Below are 22,493 nucleotides of genomic sequence, written 5' to 3'. Positions count from 1 at the left end.
CTCAATCTGTCGAACTCCTTTGCTAGCTCATACGGCATCGGGTAAGCGGCCAACATATTGACTTGAGTCTTTCTACTAAGAGCATCTGCAACCACATTTGCTTTGCCTGGGTGATAATGAATCTCCAGCTCATAATATTTGATCAACTCTAGCCATCTTCGCTATCTCGTATTTAGCTCTGACTGAGTGAATATGTACTTGAGGCTCTTGTGATTTGTGTAGATATCACACTTCTGCCCATATAAATAGTGCCTCCAGGTCTTCAATGCATGAACCACGGATGGTAATTCCAAATCATGAGTAGGATAATTCTTCTCATGAATCTTTAGCTGGCGGGATGAGTATGCCACTACTCTCCCTTCCTGCATTAACACACATCCCAGTATGGTGTACGAGGCATCACAATATACTGAGAATGGCTTGTGAACATCGGGCAGAATCAGTACCGGTGCCGTTGTCAACTTCTCCTTCAATTTCTTAAAGGACTTCTGGCATGCTGGGGTCCACTTGAACTCAACCTTCTTCGCCAACAAGGTTGTCATTGGCCTGGCAATCTTGGAGAAACCTTCAATGAAACGCCAATAATAATCGGCCATTCCGATGAAACTCTTGATTCCTCGGACATCTTTTGGTGCTTTCCAGTCCGAGATAGCTGTTACTTTCTTCGGATCTACAGCCAATCCCTCTCGGTTTATATTGTGACCCAAGAACAGGACTTCACTAATCTAGAACATGCACTTGCTAAGCTTGGCATACAGCTGACAATCTCATAGCCTCTGAAGTACTTTCCTCAAGTGCTCCTCATGCTCTTGCTCATTCTGGGAATATATAAGAATATCCTTGATGAACACCAGTACGAACTTGTCAAGGTAGTCCATGAACACACTATTCATTAAGTACATGAAGTAAGCTGGCGCATTTGTCAAACAGAATGACATGATCGTGAACTTATACAGTCCATACTTGGTGATGAATGTTGTCTTCGGTATATCTGAAGGTCGGATTCTGAGCTGATGGTAGCCTGACCTCAGATCTATCTTCGAGAACACACTGGCTCCTCTCAACTGGTCGAATAAATCTTCAATTCTGGGCAGGGGGTACTTGTTCCTGATAGTAACCTCATTCAAGGCTCGGTAATCGATGCACGTTCTCTTCGTGCCATCCTTCTTCTCCACAAACAGCATTGGGGCTGCCCAAGGCGAGGTACTCGATCTAATGTAGCCTTTCTCTGACAACTCATCGATCTGCTTCTTGAGTTCCACCAACTCTGGTCCAGGCACTCGATAGGCTCTCTTGGAAATAGAGGCGGTGCCTGGTATAAGCTCTATGGCGAACTCAACCTTCCTTTCAGGTGGCATGCCTGGTAACTCCTCGGGAAACACATCTGGGAATTCTGATACTACATTGATAGCCTCTGATGGTTTAATCTCCTCAATACGGGCGGTGACTTGGTGACAACTCCCTTTCCTTGGTCCATACAAGACCAACTCTACTAACACTTTTTCTCCTGATAGGGATACTAACTTCACCATTCTCTTATCACAGCTAAGACTGGCTTGATACTTGGTTGGCCAATTCATCCCTAGGATGACATCTATAGTTGTATCCTGGTTACCCATAACTATTAAGTCAGCGGGGAATTCTATCCCCCTTATTTGAACCCTTGCACTAGGGCAAAATCTATCCGTTTGGGTTCTTCCACCAACTGAACTAACCCTCATAGGTGGATACATGGGTGCTATTGGTATATTATGTGATTCTACCCATGATGCAGTCACAAAAGAATGTGTTGCTTCAGTATCAAATAAGACATTTGCATAATGGTACTCGACTGAAAACGTACCTAGTGCCACTCCTGGAGTCTCTTGGACTGTGTTGCCCTCCAAGTGGTTCACCTTTCTATACTGGGCACGAGGCTGCCCACGGTTGTTGCCTCCTTGTTGCATTACATTCTGTCTGACTGTGGCATTGGGAGCTGGCTGCTGCTGAGCTGCTTTCTTTGGACAATGATTCACCCAATGGCCTTGTTCCCCATAGTGGAAACACGCACGACTTCCTCCTTGCGCTGGTTGGTTGTTCTGGTTGGTTGCTGGGGCAGGAAGACGGGCTGCCTGGTTGCTCTGACGCTGGTATTGATTTCCTCCCTACGGGTTATTCTGACGGTACTGCTGCTGCTGCTAAGGAAACTGTCGTTGGTACTGTTGTTGCTGGTTCTGACGCTGATGCTAGTGCTGGTGACCTTGCTTGTTTGGCTGAGGTGGGTTGCCTGAGTATCGAGGAAAGCTGCTACCCTGACCTGAGATCCACCAATCTTGCGCTTCCTATCCTCCATCTCCCGACGCTTCCTTTCAGTCATAATAGCCCTGTCGATCAGATGATGGAAGGTAGGGAAGGTGTGATTCATCAGCTAATAGTGGAGGGGATTAACCAATCCTCTTAGGAAGCGGTACTGCCTCTTGGCATCCGTGTTGACATCTTCTGGGGCATATCGCGACAACTGCAGAAACTTATCCATGTACTCACTGTCAGACATGGGACCTTGCTTCAGGGCAAGAAACTCCTCCTTCCTCACTATCATCAGTCCCTCGGGCACATGGTAGCAACGGAAGTTGTCCCTAAATTCTTCCCAAGTGATGGCTTCAGGGTTGGCATGGGTGGCGAGGTAAGACTCCCACTAAGACTGGGCGGCTCCCCTCAGCTGTCGGGGACCGTACAACACCTTCTCACGATCGTTGCACTGGGCAGTGTGCAACTCATGTTCCACAGTATGCAGCCAATCTTCGGCGTCCATGGGATCATCAGAATGGGCAAAGACTGGGGGATGGCCCCTCATGAATTCTGCTCGCTTGTCTCTAGGCACTTGTGGCATCTGGACTTGCACCTGAGGCTGAGGCGGTGGTGGCTGCTGCTGCACTTGTTGCATCACTGCTAGGGTCTGACCAATTGCCTGGACTACTTGAGTCTGCATCAGGAACATTTGCTCAATGGTCATCGGTGGTGGCGGTGGCAAATGTTGCTGCGGTGCTGCCTCCTCTTGGGGTGCCTGCTGTTCTGGCTGAGCATGCCTCGCACCTCTGTGCCTGTTCTCAGACATCTGTAGAAGTCACACACATATCAAATCTGACTCTGCAGTCTTTCAACATAAGAAAAGATGTATAGAAAATCTCCATAACACTGAACAAATGACCATCTTCACTGACAGCTTCTCAGATAAAGAGGAAAGTGGAAATAAATGGATTACCCAACTAAATAACTGACTTTATTAATAACTACACCAAGTTGCAGGGGATACCCACACCTTGGTGACAATCATTACAAAGATCCAACTTCAGTACATGTCCATCATCACAAGCATCCAACATAAGATAAGCAAATGAACTTTAACTAAGACTGTCTAGACTAAGACACTGAACTAAGCATTATTACAGACTTCGACTCTGACGATCTAGGGATCCAAATCTATCCGAGTCCTGCAGTCTGGGGTACCATAGTCGAAGCGACCATGGGGCGGTGAACGGTAAGGATGCTGAATCTCGACAGGGGCGGGAGAACCACCATCTAGATAGTGGCGTGTTGCGCACTCAGCACGCAATTCCGCAACCTCCGCCCGAACCTTGCCCAACTCTTTAAGGGCGTGGTCCAACTCTGTGTTGAGCACGGCAGCCAGATTGACCATGCTGTTTAGCTTGGGATTGCCCTTACCAACTGGCGAGACTATCACACCTCCAGCACTATCGGTCGAACGGCGAGGGTAGTACTTCAGGTCGAGGCCATCTGCTACCCCACTAAACAACGAGCAATACTGAGAAAGTGCCTGTCGTGCTGCATCTTGCATGGCTGCCTCGGCAGTATCCCTCTCAGTAATAGAATAGTGATCTGAGAAGGCCTCTGCACCTCGGAGATCATCGTCTGGACGGCGCACCAAGAAAGTAGCCTCCAACTGGTCCGGGTATAACCCGCGACGATGCTGGTAGACTACACAACGGTACTCGATGGACCAAGTGTGTTGGTCGAAGGCCCGACGCAGTAGGGTGTCGAGAGCGTCGTGGAAGTGACACCCGCGAGCGGCGTCATGAGTGATGGGTCTAGCGATCCATCCCTCTGGCTCCGGCTCCTCCGAGAGCTCCGTGTCGTGGCTCGAACTACCACAGGCATCGTCGTTGTCTCCGTCTCTATCAAGGTCTCCTCCAGCAGTCGGGATGCCCTGTGGTGGTGCAGGGGCATCTCTGGCTGAGGTGCAGGGGAAGGCGGCCTCTCAAACTCCACCTCCTGCTGAGGCAAGGGGAAGAGTCCTGCTACTCCTGCTCCTGCTCCTGCTCTTGGCGTCAGTGCTCTTGCTCCTCATGCAGGCAACGATGCAGTCTCTCCAGGTGACTGGACTGACCTAGCACCGTGCAACGCAGTGGATGCTTCGCCAGGCGAGAAGGCAAAAAGGGGATCACAGACTTACGTGCAGTGCACCTAATACGGACCATCTACAAAAGACATCGTAAGCACAAGAGTAAGAGTAGAACTATGAGACTAGAAAGTAAACAGAAAGAAAAGTGAGACAAAACTTTTTGAGATAAGTAGATAACATAGAGTTGGTCAAGATGGCCAACTTTTGAAAGGACTCTAAGGTCAAGGTAAGAGTAGGGCTCTATAGTCCTTAGGGCGACCATTCTAGTCTAGGTTAGCAGTCCTACAGTCAGCAAGGCTTTGATACCACTTATGTCACACCCGGTTTTGGAAGGCAAACTGAATGCGAACCATGTACGTGCCAGGATCAGAAACTCACGTACACAGCGATTACATAATTGGACATCATCACACAATGCTCGAAATAAATAGCGGAAAGGTACTTTATTACAACAAGATGTCCAAGACATCCACAGAGTCTAATACATAGCCATAATGTTCAACATAAATATCAAAGTGCGGAGAAACGAAACATAGATGATAAGCCTACACAGGCAGCTGACTAGGGGTTTGCCACTAAGATAAACTAAAATTCGTCGTAATCCTGGAACTACTCGAAGTCCTCCATGTTGTCAGCATCACCTCTTGAGCACTGAGTACAATGGGGACAACCTGGGGTGGGGGTGGTGTGTAAAGCAAGGGTGAGTACACATTAACGTACTCAGCAAATGTCCTGTTTGGCTGAAGTGGACTAGTTGTATGTGGGGTTGAAGTTAAGCAGTTGCTTTTAGTTGGTCAAGTATTTATTATTATTAGTAGAGCCAAGTTTTAGTAATAAACCCAGTTATTACCCAAAAGTACTCCCTCAAAAGAGGAAATACCAGAGAACAGATTTATAACATCGTTGTTAACCATCATCATAAAAGTATCCAAAGTTCATCTAATCAAAGAGGATCCTAAGGCTGCTCTTAACCGTGAGCTCGGCTGATATACCAGTTTCTAACACTCTGCAGAGGTTGCACACTTTACCCACGAGTCGTGATCCCTTTCCAGCCTGCGTTGTACAGACCCGATCTTCACTACCAAGGTGAATGGCCAGGGATACACTACGTAGCCTTTACAAAGACTCCCCTGGTGCATAGCTGCTCGTTAGGTTTCGCCAGTCGTACAAACGCAGTACACCTCCCAAAGGTGGGCGACTAACAAAACCAAATCGAATGAACCTCTACACCCCCCTTGGCAGAGAGAGCACTACGCCCTGGCCCCCATTAAGGGCCCTCCGACAAAGCCAACTATACCCCCAGGTTCATCTAATTAATCAGCTAAGGGCATCCCATTCCACCCTTATTGTTGCACTGTTATCCCGGGTGGTCACTCCACGAACAGGTCCTTATGGAGAGGTACTCAGGAAAATGGCCTGAGTCCCCTAGAGTATCATTCACATCATGTTCATTGATTAAAGTAAAGCAAAAGCAAGATGCTAACCATGATAACCCAAAAGGTAAATAAGGATATGGTAAATACAAAGCTAGTCAATCCTTAGGATTAAGTATTGTAATGCAGGACAGTGAATCATAAAGTATGTAGGACATAATAGGTCAGAGGACACTTGCCTTCACCAGGTTGTTGCTCAGGAAGGTCTCCAACAACACACTCAGGAACCTCGGACTGCTCGTTGTCTAAATAAAGCGAGCATGCATTCAATACATTTGGAAAGTACAAATGAACAGCACACCAAACATGTACAAACATAGGAATACATCTTAAAAGACACAATACTACATAAGGGGTAATGAGATCAAAGTATAACATAAACTATAACACAAGCTAACTTCATTTAGAAATAGATTATTATTCCTTTAAGTATTGCCCACGGTTACATAACCTAGTTCAATTTATTTTATGGTGACCTAAAAATTAAAACATAGATGAATTTTTATGTAATACACATTATTAATCTCACAAGATTAAACATGTTTTAGTTTCTAGGGTTTTTCCTTTTTTATTTTATTAAATACACAAAATCTATACATATACTAGTTAATAGTTATCCATAAAATTTGAAAGCACAGGGTGTAAACGGAACTAATTTATTTGAATAGAAATTAATACTATGAACATTTTGCAATTTGAATCACTAAATTTGGAGTTCATATGCAAAAGATATGAAATAAACAAGTTTGGGAATTCAAAATATGAAATTAGGTCTAATTCTATGAATATTTAAAAGTCCAAGGTTCAATCTGCAAGAATACAGGGGCCTGCACGCGAAAACCAGGGACGGAAGGTTGATTCTAAACAAACCGAGGGTCTCTTTAATAAAACTACCGCGCGAAGGGGTATCGGGTGACTCCAACCGTTAGATCAGATACAGACGACCGAGATTAGATTTGCGGCCGAAAGCGCGTGCGCGCGGGCGGGCAAGCGTTGACAGGCGGGCCAGTGCCGTCAGGGACCGAGGGGGAGAGCACACTGACCGAACGGGCCCAGCGCCAGTGAACACGGGCGCGCGTGCGCGAAGCGGTATCCGCGATCTGGGTCGTGCGATGAAAATCGGACGAGGGAGATTAGACCAGGGAGGGATGAACGGCTGTGAGCGGCGCTGCTCCTCTCAACGGTGGTGAGGTTGCCGGAGTTGAGGCACGCGCGTGCTAGGGTGGCTCCGAGGTCGTCGGGATTGGGAAGAGAGGAGGAAGATGCTACGGCGAACTCAGTGGCGGGGAAAAGGCCATGAATCTGAGAACAGAGAGGGGAGAACGGTGGGGAGAAGGCCTCGGGCGGACCGAAGGAATTCCAGTGAGGGATTCCAGCCATGGGGAGGGGGCTTGAGGCGCGCTAAGGCCTGGTAAGGCTTCAGCAGAGGCAGGGGTGACATAGGGACCTACACTAGGGCACTGGACCGGGCTAAACTGACCGGCCACCGCGCGGGCGTGGCAGACCGCCATGGCTGAGCACCGGCGATGCCAAAATTGGCCGAGCATAGAGCGAAATTGGGGAAATTAAGCACGGGCAAAGGCGTCTCACCTCGGGGCGGAGCTCAGGGTGGCTTGGCGCGGTCTCCGGCGAGTTAGATGGCCAGGGAAGTGGGCGCGGGTCTTCGGCGGTGTCTGGCAGCGTGGGCAGAGCATGAGAGAGGGCGGAGCTGTGCGAATTGAGGTGAGGAAGTGAGTACGGGCGCTGGCGGAGCTCTAAGAGGGAGCTGGGGCGCGTGGGTGGGTGTCGTGGCCGAGAATTCCGGCGACGTAATTATTATCTTTATTCTTTATTCTTTTATATTCCTTCACTTTCTTATTTACATTCCAGTTAACATGCTAAAATGATGAAGGTGTATCCTTCATGACCTTTGTCCGAAGATCATTATATCTGAGAGGAAATAATGCTTCGAAGGACGAAGGTCTTTAACCATTAACAATTGTGTTGCCTTGTTCTTGATTTATAGCATTTGAGAACAAGTGACCAACATTGGCGCCCACCTCCGGTGAACTCACTTCCACAACTGTGATGATGGCTTCGCAAAGCAACCAAGCTATGGCACCTTCGGCTATGAAGTTGGTGCTCCCAATCACAGGCGACTCAAGTTCTGAACCAGCCAACAAGAAGCAGAAGAAGAAAGCACAGAGAAGGGTACAACATGTTGGTGTGCAAGGACCCTTCATCAGGTCCAAATGGTCTCACATATCAATTACCTTCTCTCAGGAAGACCTTCAGCTTAAAGATTATCCTCACAACGATGCAATGGTCATATCTTGTGTCATCAAGGGATTTTTGGTCCACAATGTCCTGATGGACACAGGTAGTGCAGCGGATATCATTTTCGTGAAGGCTTTCAGGCAAATGCAAGAGCCGGATGACAAGATACATGATGCAACACACCCCCTTTGTGGTTTTGGAGGAAGACAGATTGTGGCGCTCGGCAAGATAACCATGTCGGTCACCTTCGGGTACATTCACAACACAAGGACAGAACAGGTTGTCTTCGACATTGTTGATATGGAATATCCATACAATGCAATCATTGGTCGAGGGACGCTTAATGCCTTCGAAGCAATACTCCATACAACATATCTTTGCATGAAGATACCTTCGGGACAAGGACCCATCGATGTACATGGGAGTCAAGAAGCTGCCAAGAGAGCCGAAGGAAGTTGGACATATTCGAAGGCCATCCATAATATAGATGAGGCCGAAGCTCATCAGCAATATAAGCGCATAAAAGAGAAAAGGCTGCTTCGGCAGATCAACTAAAGCCCATGATTTTGTGTGAAGACATAGCTGAGCAAAATGTGCTATTGGGATGTCAATTATCTGATGAACAAGAGAAGACCTTGTTGAGATTTTTGTTTAACAATAAAGATGTTTTTGCTTAGTTAGCTAATGATCTCTGTGGTGTTAATAGAGATATTATTGAGCACTAACTCAATGTAGACCCGTCCTTCAGACCAAGAAAGCAGAGGCTTCAAAAAATGTCCGATGATAAAGCCGAAGTGCACGAAATGAAGTTAAAAGACTTCAAAGTGCCGGTGTTATCAGAGAAGTGACATACCCAGAGTGGCTGGCCAATACCGTCATTGTAAAGAAAGCTAACGGAAAATGGAGTATGTGTGTTGACTTTACAGATCTCAATAAGGCATGCCCGAAGGATGAATTCCCACTGCCAAGAATAGATTCCCTTGTAGACGCAGTAGCTACTTCGGAACTGATAAGCTTATTGGATTGCTACTCAGGCTATCATCAAATCTAGATGAAGAAGGATGATGAGCCGGAGATAAGCTTTATAACTCCTAGTGGGACCTATTGTTATCTTTGGATGCCTGAGGGGCTCAAGAATGCTGGAGGAAGCTTCAGCAGAATGACTGCCAAAGTTCTTCACTCCCAAATTGGCAGAAATGTGCTGACATATGTCGATGATATCATAGTAAAGAGCACAAAACAAGAAAACCACGTTGCTGATTTACAAGAGACATTTGCTAACTTCAGGCGGGCTGGTCTACACATACCGAAACACAATTACTATTATGATCTTATATAAATAGAGACTGTTCTAATCTTTTATTTATTTTACATAACAAGAAAAGAATCATGCTCTGTAGGATTTGAACCTACGACATTGGGTTTTGGAGACCCACGTTCTACCGAACTGAACTAAGAGCGCTTTCTTACGACAGGAGATAAAGCAGTAAAGAAAAGGATGATTTTTGTACCGCATGCATATAGAAAAATTAAACTCTTAATTTTGTCCAATTTGAATCGATTTCAATTGATCCCTCGTTACTGCCCATAGGAGAAGTAATAGGTAGGGATGACTGGATTTGAACCTGTTACATTTTGTACCCAAAACAAACGCGCTACCAAGCTGCGCTAAATCCCTTTTCCAAATTGTTGTACAGTGTCATTGTACAAAAAAAACCCTGTCTTGTTTTCCACATCGTAATTTTATCCTCCATCTATATACAACTTTCTTGTCATTTCTTCTTTTTGGTTTCATATAATAAATGATATACATCAGAAACCCAACCTAACCTTTACGTATTCGTTTCCTTATAACATCACTCTTTTTAGTGCTCTTTTTATTACTACTCGATTTATTCTGTATAGATTGGTCTATATGTCTCCCATCTGTTCCCAGGACAGGGATAATACCCACAGGTGATTCCATACCCTTAAGCTTTTTATCATCGTGTATATTATCAATATTTGTATTAGTACCTTCATTCATCATTGCAGCCTTGCCAGCTTTTCATCATAGCGCTTTATTAGCTTTTCAGTTTATTCCTTTTCGCGCTGCATTTTAGCTAATAGTGCATTATTATATTCCGTCTTAGCTGTTATATCTAGCTCTGATATCAATGCGGCTGCTAGCACACTAGTCTTTTCCAAAGAAAACACATTAAACAGCTTGCTTAACACATGTATTGCTACACATTCCAGTGTATAGGTGCCCATACCTCTAACAATATCTTTATCTTTATCATCCTTCAATTTATCAAGAAGGTAATCCCTAGCTGATTGTCTATCCTTATTGAAGAACTTCCCCTTCAACTGGCCTGCAGACTCATGGACGCTACCCTCATCAAAGTGGATAGTCAAATGCTCGATTTGAGTTTGAATCTCTCTTAACTCTTCGAGGGTTTGATTCGTATTATTACTACTACGGCTGGCTAGCAAGTCAAAGACTTTCCCCTTAGATACAGGATCTGTGTTCTGTTTGCGGTTAATACCTTCTTTTTCGTAACTTCCTAGGAAGTTATCCCAGAAGAGATAGAGTTTGTCTATAATATCAGGTGTAATCACAACCCCTTTTTTAGCAGGGGGTATCCATAGATCGGCGTTGTACTTTTGATTTATAAGTTCCCACCTTCTAACAGTCTTTACCACATCACCCCCCGAACTTATATTAGAGGGTGGCTGAGTCAGCTCCAGCCTATAATCATTTAGCCTGTACTCTCTTTTATAATCGTCAGAGTCGCAGTCTCTTGACTCTCTAACAAACTCCCTTATAACATTATGACACGGGTTAATCAAACTATTCTTGAGTTCCGAACTCTTTGACAAGATTTCTTTATCAACAAAAAAGGCGCTGTCCCGAGCTATCGTTATTTTTTTACAGCCTCCCGCAGTAGTCCTGGGGATATTCTATATGTCTTTGTCATTTTTCAATTCCATTTTCAGAGCCTCTTCCCTGGCGGATTTTATCTGTCAGTCTTTGAGACGTTGTTGTCTTCTTGACTGAGCTGTCGGTACCTGTTATTTGTAATTATCCCTTGTGCTCTATCACGACTTGTGTGATAGTATGGGTGGGGCAAAAACATTATGTTATCCGACACCCTGGTAGATATGTGTTGAATATGCTCAATAAGGTAGTTTGTATTTATATAAGATCATAATAGTAATTGTGTTTCGGTATGTGTTGAATATGCTCAAGAAGGTAGTTTTTTTTATATAAGATCATAATAGTAATTGTGTATCGGTATGTGTTGAATATGCTCAATAAGGTAGTGTGTATTTATATAAGATCATAATAGTAATTGTGTGTAAGCTAAATCCATAAAAATGCATCTTTGGAGTGAAGAAGGGCAAGTTTCTTGGCTGCTTGGTATCAACAAAGGGTATTAAAGCTAACCCAAGCAAAATTGAAGTTATCCTTCGGATGGAACCGCCAAATTCAAGAAAGGGGGCTCAGAGGTTAGCAGGAAGGCTGGCATCATTGAACAGATTTATCTCAAGATCAGCAGAGAGTAACCTACCTTTCTTTGAAGTATTAAAGTCAGCCGAAGTCTTTCAATGGGGTCCACCTCAGTAGAAAGCCTTCGAAGAGCTGAAGCAGTATTTGATGGATCTAATAACTCTAACCCCACCTTCGTCAGGAACCCTATTACTTCTATATGTGGCTGCTTCCCATGCTGCGGTTAGTGTGACGCTTGTACAAGAGAAACAAGATGGCCAAGTAAAAAAGCAAGCACCGGTATACTTTGTCTCTAAGGTACTTAGTCCATCAAAGAAGAATTACACAGAGCTGGAGAAGGTACTGTTTGCTGTATTGATGGCCTCCAGGAAGCTTCAATATTACTTCCAAGCACACCACCTAATAGTGCCTTCATCACAGCCCCTGAAGGATATAATGAGGAACAGAGAAGCTACAGGAAGGGTCGGAAAATGGGCTACAGAACTCAATGAATTCACCATTGATTATGTTCATAGATCTTCGATCCAGTCTCAGGCGTTAGCAGACTTCAGTGCTTATTGGACGCCAGGGGCTCAGGATGAAGAAAGAATAAATGATGCTAAAGCTTGGACAGTATTTTGTGATGGGTCTTAGGGAACCTTCAGCGCAGGGGAGCTGTCGTTCTAGTTGCACCATCCAAAGTCAGAACTTGTGCAGTAAAATTAGACTTCAGTTGCACAAATAATATTTCAGAGTGCGAAGCCCTTCTCTTGGGGCTTCAAAACTTAAGGAAATGGGTATAAGAAGGGCGATCCTCAAGACTGATTCACAAGTTATCTCGGGTCATGTGGACAAAAGCAGTAAGGCAAGAGACACGAAGCTTGAAAAGTATCTAGATGCAGTTCGAAGGTTGGAAGCCTCTTTTGAAGGTTTCTCTGTAAAGAATATCCCAAGGGGAGACAATGAACATGCAGTCTTATTAGCCAAATAAGCGGCACATGGGCTCCCACTACCTTCGGAAGTATTTTTTGAGACAATAAAAGCACCTTCAGTCGAGCTCATGGAAAGTGCGGAGCTCACAATTTCACTGGTACATAGTGAAGATTGGAGGACTGAGATTGTATCTTTCCTCCAGGGCAACTGTCTTTCGGATGATGAAGTTTACAATAAAAGAATGGAAGCAAGGACAAAGGCATATGTAATAATAGAAGGGGAATTCTACAAGCATGGAGTTTGCTCTCCATTGCTCAAGTGCTTGTCCAGAGCTGAAGGTCAAGAATTGATAAAGGAAATACATGTGGGGTTATGTGGGGCCCACATTGGGTCTAGGCCTCTGCTAGGGAAGGTTTTCAGACAAGGTTTTTACTGGCCAAAGGCAGCTTCGGATGCCGCAGATTTAGTTCAAAAATGTGAAAATTGCCAAAGATGTGCTAGAGACCAGAAGCAGCCTTCGTCCCTAACCCAGCTAATACAGCCAACTTGGCCCCTGCAAAGATGGGGCCTGTATTTGTTAGGTCCACTCCCTCCAGCACAAGGCAACTTGAAATATGTTGTGGTGGCAGTGGAATATTTTTCCAAGTGGATTGAGGCAAAGCCCTTGGCTACAATAACTTCGGCCACGGTTCAGAAATTCTTCTGGCAAAATATCGTTGTCGCTTCGGCGTGCCGAAGGCTATCACTGTTAACAACAGAACTCAGTTCGATGTTGAGACATTCAAAACCTTTTGTAGCCAGATTGGCATAAAAATACACTTCGCATCAGTGTGGCATCCGGATTCAAATGGATTGGTAGAAAGAGCAAATGGAATCACAACAATAGGAATAATGAAGTCAATCTTCAACCAACCCAAAGGAAAGTGTCCAGATGAGTTAATAAAAGTAGTGTGGAACCACAACACTGCTGTATCAAGGTCAACAGGATTTACCCCGTTCAAACTTCTGTTCGGTGACGAAGCAATAACACCGGAAGAAGCAAGAACGGGTTCAATAAGAATTCTAGCTTCGACAGAGGATGAAGGTGATTGCCAAATAACAAAAGACACTACAAAACAAACCCCCTTATGGCAACGTATAGTTATATGTGTTGGAAGTGATTAGGTTATAACGCTTGTTACATGTTGCAAGCCACATTCGTTAATAATAATGGTACTAGCAACGTTTAACATGCGTTGCAAACTGCATCCGTAGACTAACTACGATCATGACAACGTTTACCATGCGTTGCAACCGTATGCGTAGAGTAATTTGAATGGTGGCAACATTTACATCTGTTGAGTAATTTTGGTACTGATGAGGCAATAATGAAACTGTGTTGTTTATTTTTTTAATGAAGCATAGTGGTATGATACTTAATTGTGCAAAAATATAGAATGAGAAATTGAACAACAAACATGTAGAATGTAACAAAAGGCAACCAACTCAAGTATGAAGTCCTTTTGGTCCACTTTTGTATTGGTGTTTTATTTTATTAAAATATTTGTTGCATCCTTTTTGTGATTTTACTCATCAAACACCCTCTAGCCATGTGAAAATAGTAGTTGCAATTTGTCAAGGCACTTAAAGTTATATATTTGATGTAATTTTGTTTATTCGGCAAAAAAGAGCTTAAAGTTTTATATTTGTTTATTCGGCAAAAAAGGCCTTCAGTAGCCTCGAACTCAAGACCAACTGTTCAACATTAACACCAACTAACCAACAGACCCTAGTAGATTTGCATGTATGGATGGCTTTTCAGTTTCTTATAACAATTCTTGCAATCCGCTCGGCCTCCCTAGATCCCTGCAAGACCAACAAATCCTCGCTGGATCCCAGAAATCCCAGAAATCCAGAAATCCACACCCAAGCACCTATAGGCCGCCAGCCACACCAACGCCCTGCTGGCCGCTACGCACCACTGCCTCCTCAAAAGTCAGCACGCGCCTTCTGTAGGACAGCGAGAGGAGACGAGGAATAGGATCGCGCCGGTCTCCCACAGTGAAGGACGTGATCCCCACGACTTCATTATGGCCTACTCCTCGCCACAAGCGCTCAGGCAAGGTATCCCTCTCATTCCCCATGGAGATATTGGTGTGCTGTGTAGACATCATTATGTGCTAAAACTAACTACTCATTTACTCAATGGAGTTACCAATGTCTCAAAGATAGCTATCTATGAATTTTGGATCAATGTATTGTAGTTACGTTTGGAGAAATAAACATATGTAGTTGAATGGTTGTATTTTGTTCCAGTGTCGGAATGGATATTGGCCTGGTCAAGCGTCTTCTGCGTTACTCTAAAGGTTTTGATCCATATCTAGCTGGTGTAGAGAAATTCCTTGAATTTGCATTTAAAGATAAACCTGAAGGTATCAAGATTTATTGTCCATGTCAGACATGTGTGCACACTACTGTTCAAACAAGGGATGACATGTATGGGCATTTGGTGTGCAATGGGATACTTGAGAATTATGATGAATGGAATTTTCAAGGTAATGTTTCAGTGCAACACACAAGTAGTCCAGAACCAAATTCGAATATTGACGAAAGGTATGTTAATGTTGACCAGCTGATTCAAGACGTCGTTGGTCATTTGTATGATGACACGCCTATGACTGATGGTCAAGAATCGATCCAGGGACCCAATATAGAAGCACAACAGTTTTATAAACAACTTGAAGATTCAAAAAGGCCATTATGGATAGGTTGTGAACTCACACAACTAACTTTATTTGTGCTTTTGTTTAATATCAAGTCCATGAACAAATGGTCAAATAAATCTTTTGGGGATCTACTTGAGGTTCTGCATATGGCTATTCCTAATGGAAATGAACTGCCCAAGAACTTTTATGAGGCTAAGAAAATAATATCTAAATTTGGACTTGGATACGAAAATATTGATGCCTGCCCAAACAACTGCCAGTTGTATTGGAAGGAAAAGAAGAATGATGATTTTTGTGCAATCTGTAAGGTTTCGAGGTGGAAGGATAAGGATCCCACGTCTGTATTAACAAAGAAGGAAAGAAAGAAAGCAACACCCTGCAAAGTTTTACGATACTTTCCAATTAAAGAGAGGCTGAAAAGAATGTTTATGTGTAGAGAAACAACTTCTCTTCTAAGATGGCATGATGAGGAGCGCATTAAGGATGGTGCATTAAGACATCCTGCTGATGCACCGGTGTGGAAGAGGTTTGATGAAAAGTTCCTAGGATTTGCAGCAGAATCACGTAATATTCGTTTTGGTTTGGCTACTGATGGATTTAATCCATTTGGGATGATGAGCTCTACACATAGTTGTTGGTCTGTTATATTGGTGGTATATAACCTTCCTCCATGGCTTTGCATGAAAGATCACAACCTTATGCTCTCTTTATTGATTCCTGGTCCTAAAAGTCCTGGAGATAGAATTCATGTGTTCCTTAAGCCACTCTTGGATGACCTAAAGGAATTATTTCTAACCGGCTTGTACACATATGATGCATCAAGAGATGAGAGTTTTACTATGCGAGGGGTCGTGCTTATGACCATAAGTGATCTTCCTGGTTTAGGAATGCTTGCTTCTCATATGGTTCATGGGAAATTCGCATGCCCTCCTTGTGATGAAAATGTCTGGACAAAACAGCTGAAGAATGGTCGTAAATCTTGTTTTATGGGAAATCGCCAATATATTGATCTTGATCATTCTTATCGCTTGGATGTAGACTCATTTGATGGAACGATAGAGCTTCGAACAAAACCTAAAACCTATTATGATCGTCCAATTTTGGATGAAATCATCACACTTGGTGATTTCAAGAACTCAAAAACTTACAAGTCAGTTAGTAGTCTATTCAAATTGCCATATTGGGATGATAATATTCTTTGATACAATCTTGATGTGATGCATATAGAGAAGAATGTATTTGACAATTGTTATGGTACAATATATGTTGGTGACTTGTTCTCAAATGCTAAGAGTTAAGAACAAGGCAACATAAAAAGTGTTAAATGTTAAAATCCTTCGTCTTTCAAGACATTATATCCCTTCGGATATAATGAATTCCGGATGAAGGTTATGAAGGAAGGGACCTTCGTAAGTTTTATAGATGACAAAGAAGAATGCACATATAAAATACGAATAATAATACAGATATTATCATCAATTTATTTTTATTTGCATTATCATATTTATAATAACAAATTATAAATGTACCTTCGGTTTGACGGAAAGTAAAGGTACGGGCGTGATGCGAAAAGCGAATGCCAAGTCAGCGTGAACAGTACGGGAGTACTGTTCATCTATTTATAGGCACGAGACGCAGCCCGTGTAGAAGTACATTAATGCCCTTTACATTTATCAATAACTCTATAGTAATTCTTCGAGGTCTAATTTGGCTTTTTATCTTTAAGTCGGTTCCCCTTTTCTGCTGTCATGCCGAAGCTTTTCTGCGCATAGCTTCGTGATCATCTTATCCTTCGTCATGAGCGCCCTTCGTCCCATTCAAGCTTCGTCTTGACCATACTCTTGTATACCCGTAACCTGATTCCGAAGATACATGTTCACATATCTCACTTGGAAAACATTGTCAAATCATGTTTTTGAGGACCTTCGGAAGCCGAAGGCCCCCAACAATATCCAATTTGGATGGAAGGACAAAAGATAACCTACAAGCTCGTCTAGATCTTGTCGAGATGAACATTAGACCGGACCTCCATCCATAAGAAAAATCTTCAGGAAAGTTTTACTTGCCACCAGCTTTATTTGCTATGTCTAAAAGTGAGAGACGAGCATTTTGTGATTTTCTTAGAAAGGTTAAAGTTCATGATGGTTATTGTAGAAACATATCAAAATGTGTTAATGTTACTGAAGGAAAGATTGTTGGCCTTAAAACACATGACTGTCATGTCCTGATGCAGCAGCTCATGCCTATTGGTTTGAGGGGTCTTCTTCCAGATGATATCACAGCTGTAATATTTGAGTTGTCTGCTTATTTTCGAGGGATATGTTCTAAAGTGCTTCATGTTAACGAGTTGGACCATATGGAAAAATCAATTGGGATTACTCCATGCAAAATGGAGATGATCTTTCCACCAGGGTTTTTCACGGTTATGGTTCATTTAGTAGTCCATCTAGCAACTGAATGTAAGCTTGGTGGACCAGTTAACTATAGATGGATGTATTTTATTGAGAGGTACATCTTCTAACTATTATGTGATTCATGTTATAAGAATTTCTTGTGGGGTTGAATAATTCACTTGTCTTGCATTGGTTGTAGGTACCTAGGAAAATTGAAATCATATGTTCGGAACAAAGCATATCCAGAAGCTTCAATAGCAAATTCATTCTTGGCAGATGAGTGTATGGTGTTTTGTTCTAGGTACATAGAAGGTTTCGCTACCAAGCATAATAAACCATCAAGGAACGATGATAGTTTGGACCATACCCAATCGAAGATGGTTGGACAAGATTCATCTTTATTCCCTTCAGTAGGGAAATCATTGGGAAAACCAGCCAATTTTGAATTAAGTCATCTAGAGAAATTGCAAGCGCATAGATATGTGTTGTACAATTGTGATGTTGTTAATCCATATCTAAAGTAAGTGTTTTGGTTAACTAATGAACTATGCATATAGATTATGAATTATATAATTATATGGTAATCATGGTATAGGGAACATGCTTCTAATCTGAAACGAAAGAGACGCGACCGTCGCCTAACTCCTAAAGATATTGAGCAGATACATAATAAAGAATTTCTAGAATGGTTTAGACAACATGTAAGTAGCCTAATCTGATATTTATATTGAATGGAATTTGGGTTTTCTTACATGTATAAATATACACTCTTTTTGTGTGTCTACAGATCTTGCATTTAGAAGAAAAAAATGGATCCGACAGCATTAACGAAGACATTAGATGGTTGGCACGAGGTCCATTGGAGTTTGCAAGAAGACATAGAGCATATAACATATGTGGGTTCAGATTTAGGGCCAAAAGGTATGATAAGGCGACACAAAATAGTGGAGTTGTTGTCACTGCAAAAGACCTCTAGCTATTCTTCAGCTGGTGATAATAAGCCTATACTTGGAGATATTTTGTATTATGGCAGGATTCTTGATATCATAGAGATCGATTATTATGGAAGATTTTCAGTGGTACTATTTAAATGTGAATGGGTTGATGTCACTCGAGGAAAGGGAGTTAAAAAGGATAAGTTTGGCTTGTCCCTTGTGAATTTCTCACATCAAATTCACAGAGGTGATAGAATTGAGCATGAACCATTTGTGTTTGCCAATCAAGTTGACCAAGTGTTCTACTTGGAAGATCGGACGAACCCTGGGTGGTTAGTTGTCTTGAAGATGAAGCCCAGAGATGTATATGACATGGGAGAAGATTGGAATGATGTACAATCTGAACCTTTTCATGTCAGCAAGCTTGGGGACCTGTTTAAGAATGCACACGACAACCATTCATGGACTAGAAGTGATATGGAAGGCAATACGGTAGATGGAACTGCTAAAGACCATGACATTGGTAGTGATATAGAAGATGAGTGCTAAATAAGAATACTCCATCAGGTAATAGAAGCAATTAATATGTAGTACTCTTATTAATATGTTTATTCTTATTAATAAACCAATGCTGAATACACATCTAACAGAAGCATTTAAGTATCAAAATTTTGTCTGTAGTGAATGCAAATTGTTGGAAGCAATTGCAGTAGAGTTATGTTTTAGTTTTTTCGATGGAAATCAACATGGACACCAGGGATCATGTGGCTGTCAAGGTCCTCGACAAGGCAAAGGTTCACAAGAACAAACTAGCTGAACAGGTAGACTGTCATCAAGACTTTAACTATTTGCACTAGTACTTCCTTAGATTTCACTGTTTTCCATATATCTGAACTGCATAGCAAATCAGAATTTCGTTTTTGTCAAGCTGAAAGAAACTGTCTTCTGTTCTGGATTCAGTTTATGTCTGAAATCAATCTGAAAGAACAACTTAATTTTTTTTCATTCCTGAGAGGCCTGCATGCTTATATGTGCTGTTTTTCTCTTTTTGTAGCTCAAGGAATGTAGCTCAAAGAACCTGTTGTTGTGCAGATCTCCCTAGCAAATACAAGCCTAGAAAGAAGCATTGCTTGACCGCTTCGACCATCAGCGCTGGTGGTAGCCTGGACAAAGCTCCTTGTCGAAGCACCAAGACGACAAGACTCATGAACAGCGAGAACTAGGAGTATAGACAGATGGTGTGGAGATCTCTTGTACAAATATGAGGACAAATGGTAGGGAATTGAACTACCGCGTAGCTTAGTGCTGACTGTTAGTTTTGGGGTGCTTCCTTTTCAATGATGTGTTTGCTGACTGTTACAGTTGGGCTACCAGTTTGCTAATTATCATTTGTGTCGATGCTGATTAATGTGAACTCTATGCTGAACACCTTGTACATATATGAGATGTTGATTATGTGCATCCCAGCGTACTCCCATCAGCAGTTGTCCATGTCTTTTCTAAAAATTCGGAAGGTGTCACTCTGTTGTTGCTTCAAATCTGTTTCTATTTGTTTTGGCAAGATTGAAAGGGTTGAGGATATCTCATCCAGTTTCGAGTGTCATTTGGCTGAACCTTCTTTGCTCAGCCCCCGTTTTCTTTTAGACTTATTTCGAGTGTCATGAAACTGTGGCAAATGAACCCCCCTTTAACTCATATCTTCTTTAGCATATTACACAACAGAACTAGTTTATCTTGGTTATCAGAACACAAGCAGATGGCACACAATTATCTTCAGTTATGGGTTATGAAAATGGCCAGGACACACCTCACTACTCCAAGCCTTTTAACACAAGTGAGCAGGGTATAAGTTACAGGGGCCCAAGAGTTATAGTGCTTCAAAGTGGGGTAAAAATACAAAAATTCAGATTCAGCTATCTGAACCAAATTCAGTTTTAGTAAACTGCACCAAGTCTGAAATTTTTTAAACCGACCAACCCCACTTTGGACCACTTTTTCACTCAGTTGCATATGGTTTTAGGGCTACCATACTTAATAAAAGTTGTTCTCCTATAGTTACTCTTCAAGTTTTCTATCATAACCTTTTGCCAAAAGCCCACAGACCAAAAGTTACAGGGGCCCAAAAACAAGCAAACCAAACTAATTTCAGCTGCACCAAAACTATACCAAATCTGAAATTTGCAAATTACTCCAAATGTCTATCAAAAACTTGAAAATCTTCACACATGAAAGTTGTTTAATTTGAAACACTCTACAACTTTGGTATTTTGATTTTTGGAAAATATGGCTAGATTTTAAATTCCACTTTTGGGCTAAACCTTTTCTTCTAGGGTTAATTAGATGTGTGCCATTACATTTTGTCTGGTTTTGACATATATATGTTTTGTAAATAGACTCTACAATATTATTTGGATCTGCAAGTCTGCAAATTTGATGAGCAAAATGCCTGTACAGATAGATGTTTCAGCTACTTGTACTAGCACAAGATGAACTTGGGCAGATTCAGCATACATATGTTTCAGCTAAAACATGAATTATCAATCCTTAAGGTAGTCTGCCAACTAATGAGTAATCTGTTGTTCCTCCTTTTCTGAATTTTACACCAAAATCAAGTGTCCCAGCTATGTATCTTATGATCCTCTTAATGGCACACCAGTGCTCCTTACCAGGGGCTTCCATAAACCTGCTCACCAAACCCACTGCAAAGGATAAGTCTGGCCTTGTGTTTACTAGGTATCTCAAGCTCCCAATCACACTTCTATATTGGGTTGTATCACTCTCTGTTCCCTTTTCAGCACTTCCACCTGAAACACCTGGCTGCCGCAACACCTGACCAGGCATAGTGTACTGAAACTGGAATTCACAAGGACCAGATTCTGTCTCAGCTTGCTGAACATTTTCATCACTGTCCCAATTCCACCCCACTTCTTCTTCAAACACAACATCTCTGCTGATATACAGTCTCCCAGATGAAGGATCATACATCCTGTACCCTTTGGTCCCTGCCTCATATCCAAGCAGAACCATTTTTGTGGACCTGTCTGACAATTTTTCAACACCTGGACCAATCTTCTTCACATGACCCACACAACCAAAAGTCCTCAAGTGACCAACTTGTGGTTTCTTGCCATGCCAGGCCTCATATGGTGTTCTCCCTTGCACACTCTTAGTAGGAGACTTGTTTAACAGGTAAACTACAGTTGTTACTGCTTCTCCCCAGAATCTTGGTGGCACACCCTTACCTTTGAGCAGGCATCTAGCCATCTCCACTACAGATTGGTTCCTTCTCTCAACAATCCCATTTTGCTGAGGAGAATAGGGAGTGGTGGTGTAATGTTTGATTCCTTGCTCATTGCAAAAAACAGTGAAGGACCATGAGTTAAACTCTCCCCCTCTATCTGTCCTCAAAGCTTTCAAATTACCTCCCAACTCAATTTCAGCTCTTTGTTTTATCTTCTGTAGTGATTCCAATGCCTGATCCTTCGTGTCCAACAGATCTACCCACATATACCTGCTGTAATCATCTACTACAAGCAGGAAATAGGATTTTCCACCAACTGTCTTTGGTCTGATCTGCCCACACAAATCTGCATGAAACAATTCTAGTCCCTTTTGAGCTCTGAATTCAGACTTCCTTGGAAATGGTGTTCTATGTTGTTTTCCCAAAGTGCATCCATCACAGACCTGTTCCACCCTGTCTACTAACGGCATCCCTTCCACCATCTTCAATCTACCTAGTTCTCTAAGTGACCTGAAATTTAGGTGCCCAAATCTGGCATGCCATTTCCAGGCAGGATCAGTATGCTTTGCCAGGAAACAAACAGGTGAATCAGCATCTAGTTTCAGAGTGTACAGACTGTTACCAGTGCTAGGTGCACTGATTAGCAGGTTATTTTCAGGTTCTAGTACACTCAATCTCCCATTAAACAGTCTAATATCACATCCACCCTCTTCAAGCTGACCAAGA

At 42.6% G+C, this 22,493-nt stretch overlaps 1 protein-coding gene and 1 non-coding gene across 2 annotated transcripts; one reads left to right on the top strand and one right to left on the bottom strand.

Annotated features, from left to right (window-relative positions):
• Nucleotides 1-9,476: 9,476 nt before the first annotated feature.
• On the bottom strand, nt 9,477-9,550 carry TRNAW-CCA (transfer RNA tryptophan (anticodon CCA)). Its single transcript has one exon. It is a non-coding gene; the product is annotated as a tRNA-Trp (tRNA).
• Nucleotides 9,551-17,425: 7,875 nt separating this feature from the next.
• On the top strand, nt 17,426-18,777 carry LOC103635157 (uncharacterized). The gene is made up of 6 exons (XM_020542969.1): nt 17,426-17,706; nt 17,791-18,111; nt 18,187-18,292; nt 18,379-18,512; nt 18,625-18,670; nt 18,772-18,777. Exons 1-6 carry the CDS (start codon nt 17,426-17,428, stop codon nt 18,775-18,777), a joined length of 894 nt encoding a protein of 297 aa, XP_020398558.1.
• The last annotated feature ends 3,716 nt before the right edge of the window (nt 18,778-22,493 follow it).

Source organism: Zea mays, chromosome 8 (assembly GCF_902167145.1).
Source record: "Zea mays cultivar B73 chromosome 8, Zm-B73-REFERENCE-NAM-5.0, whole genome shotgun sequence".
NCBI classification, from domain to species: Eukaryota; Viridiplantae; Streptophyta; class Magnoliopsida; order Poales; family Poaceae; genus Zea; species Zea mays.
This window is presented reverse-complemented; position numbering and strand designations above follow the sequence as displayed.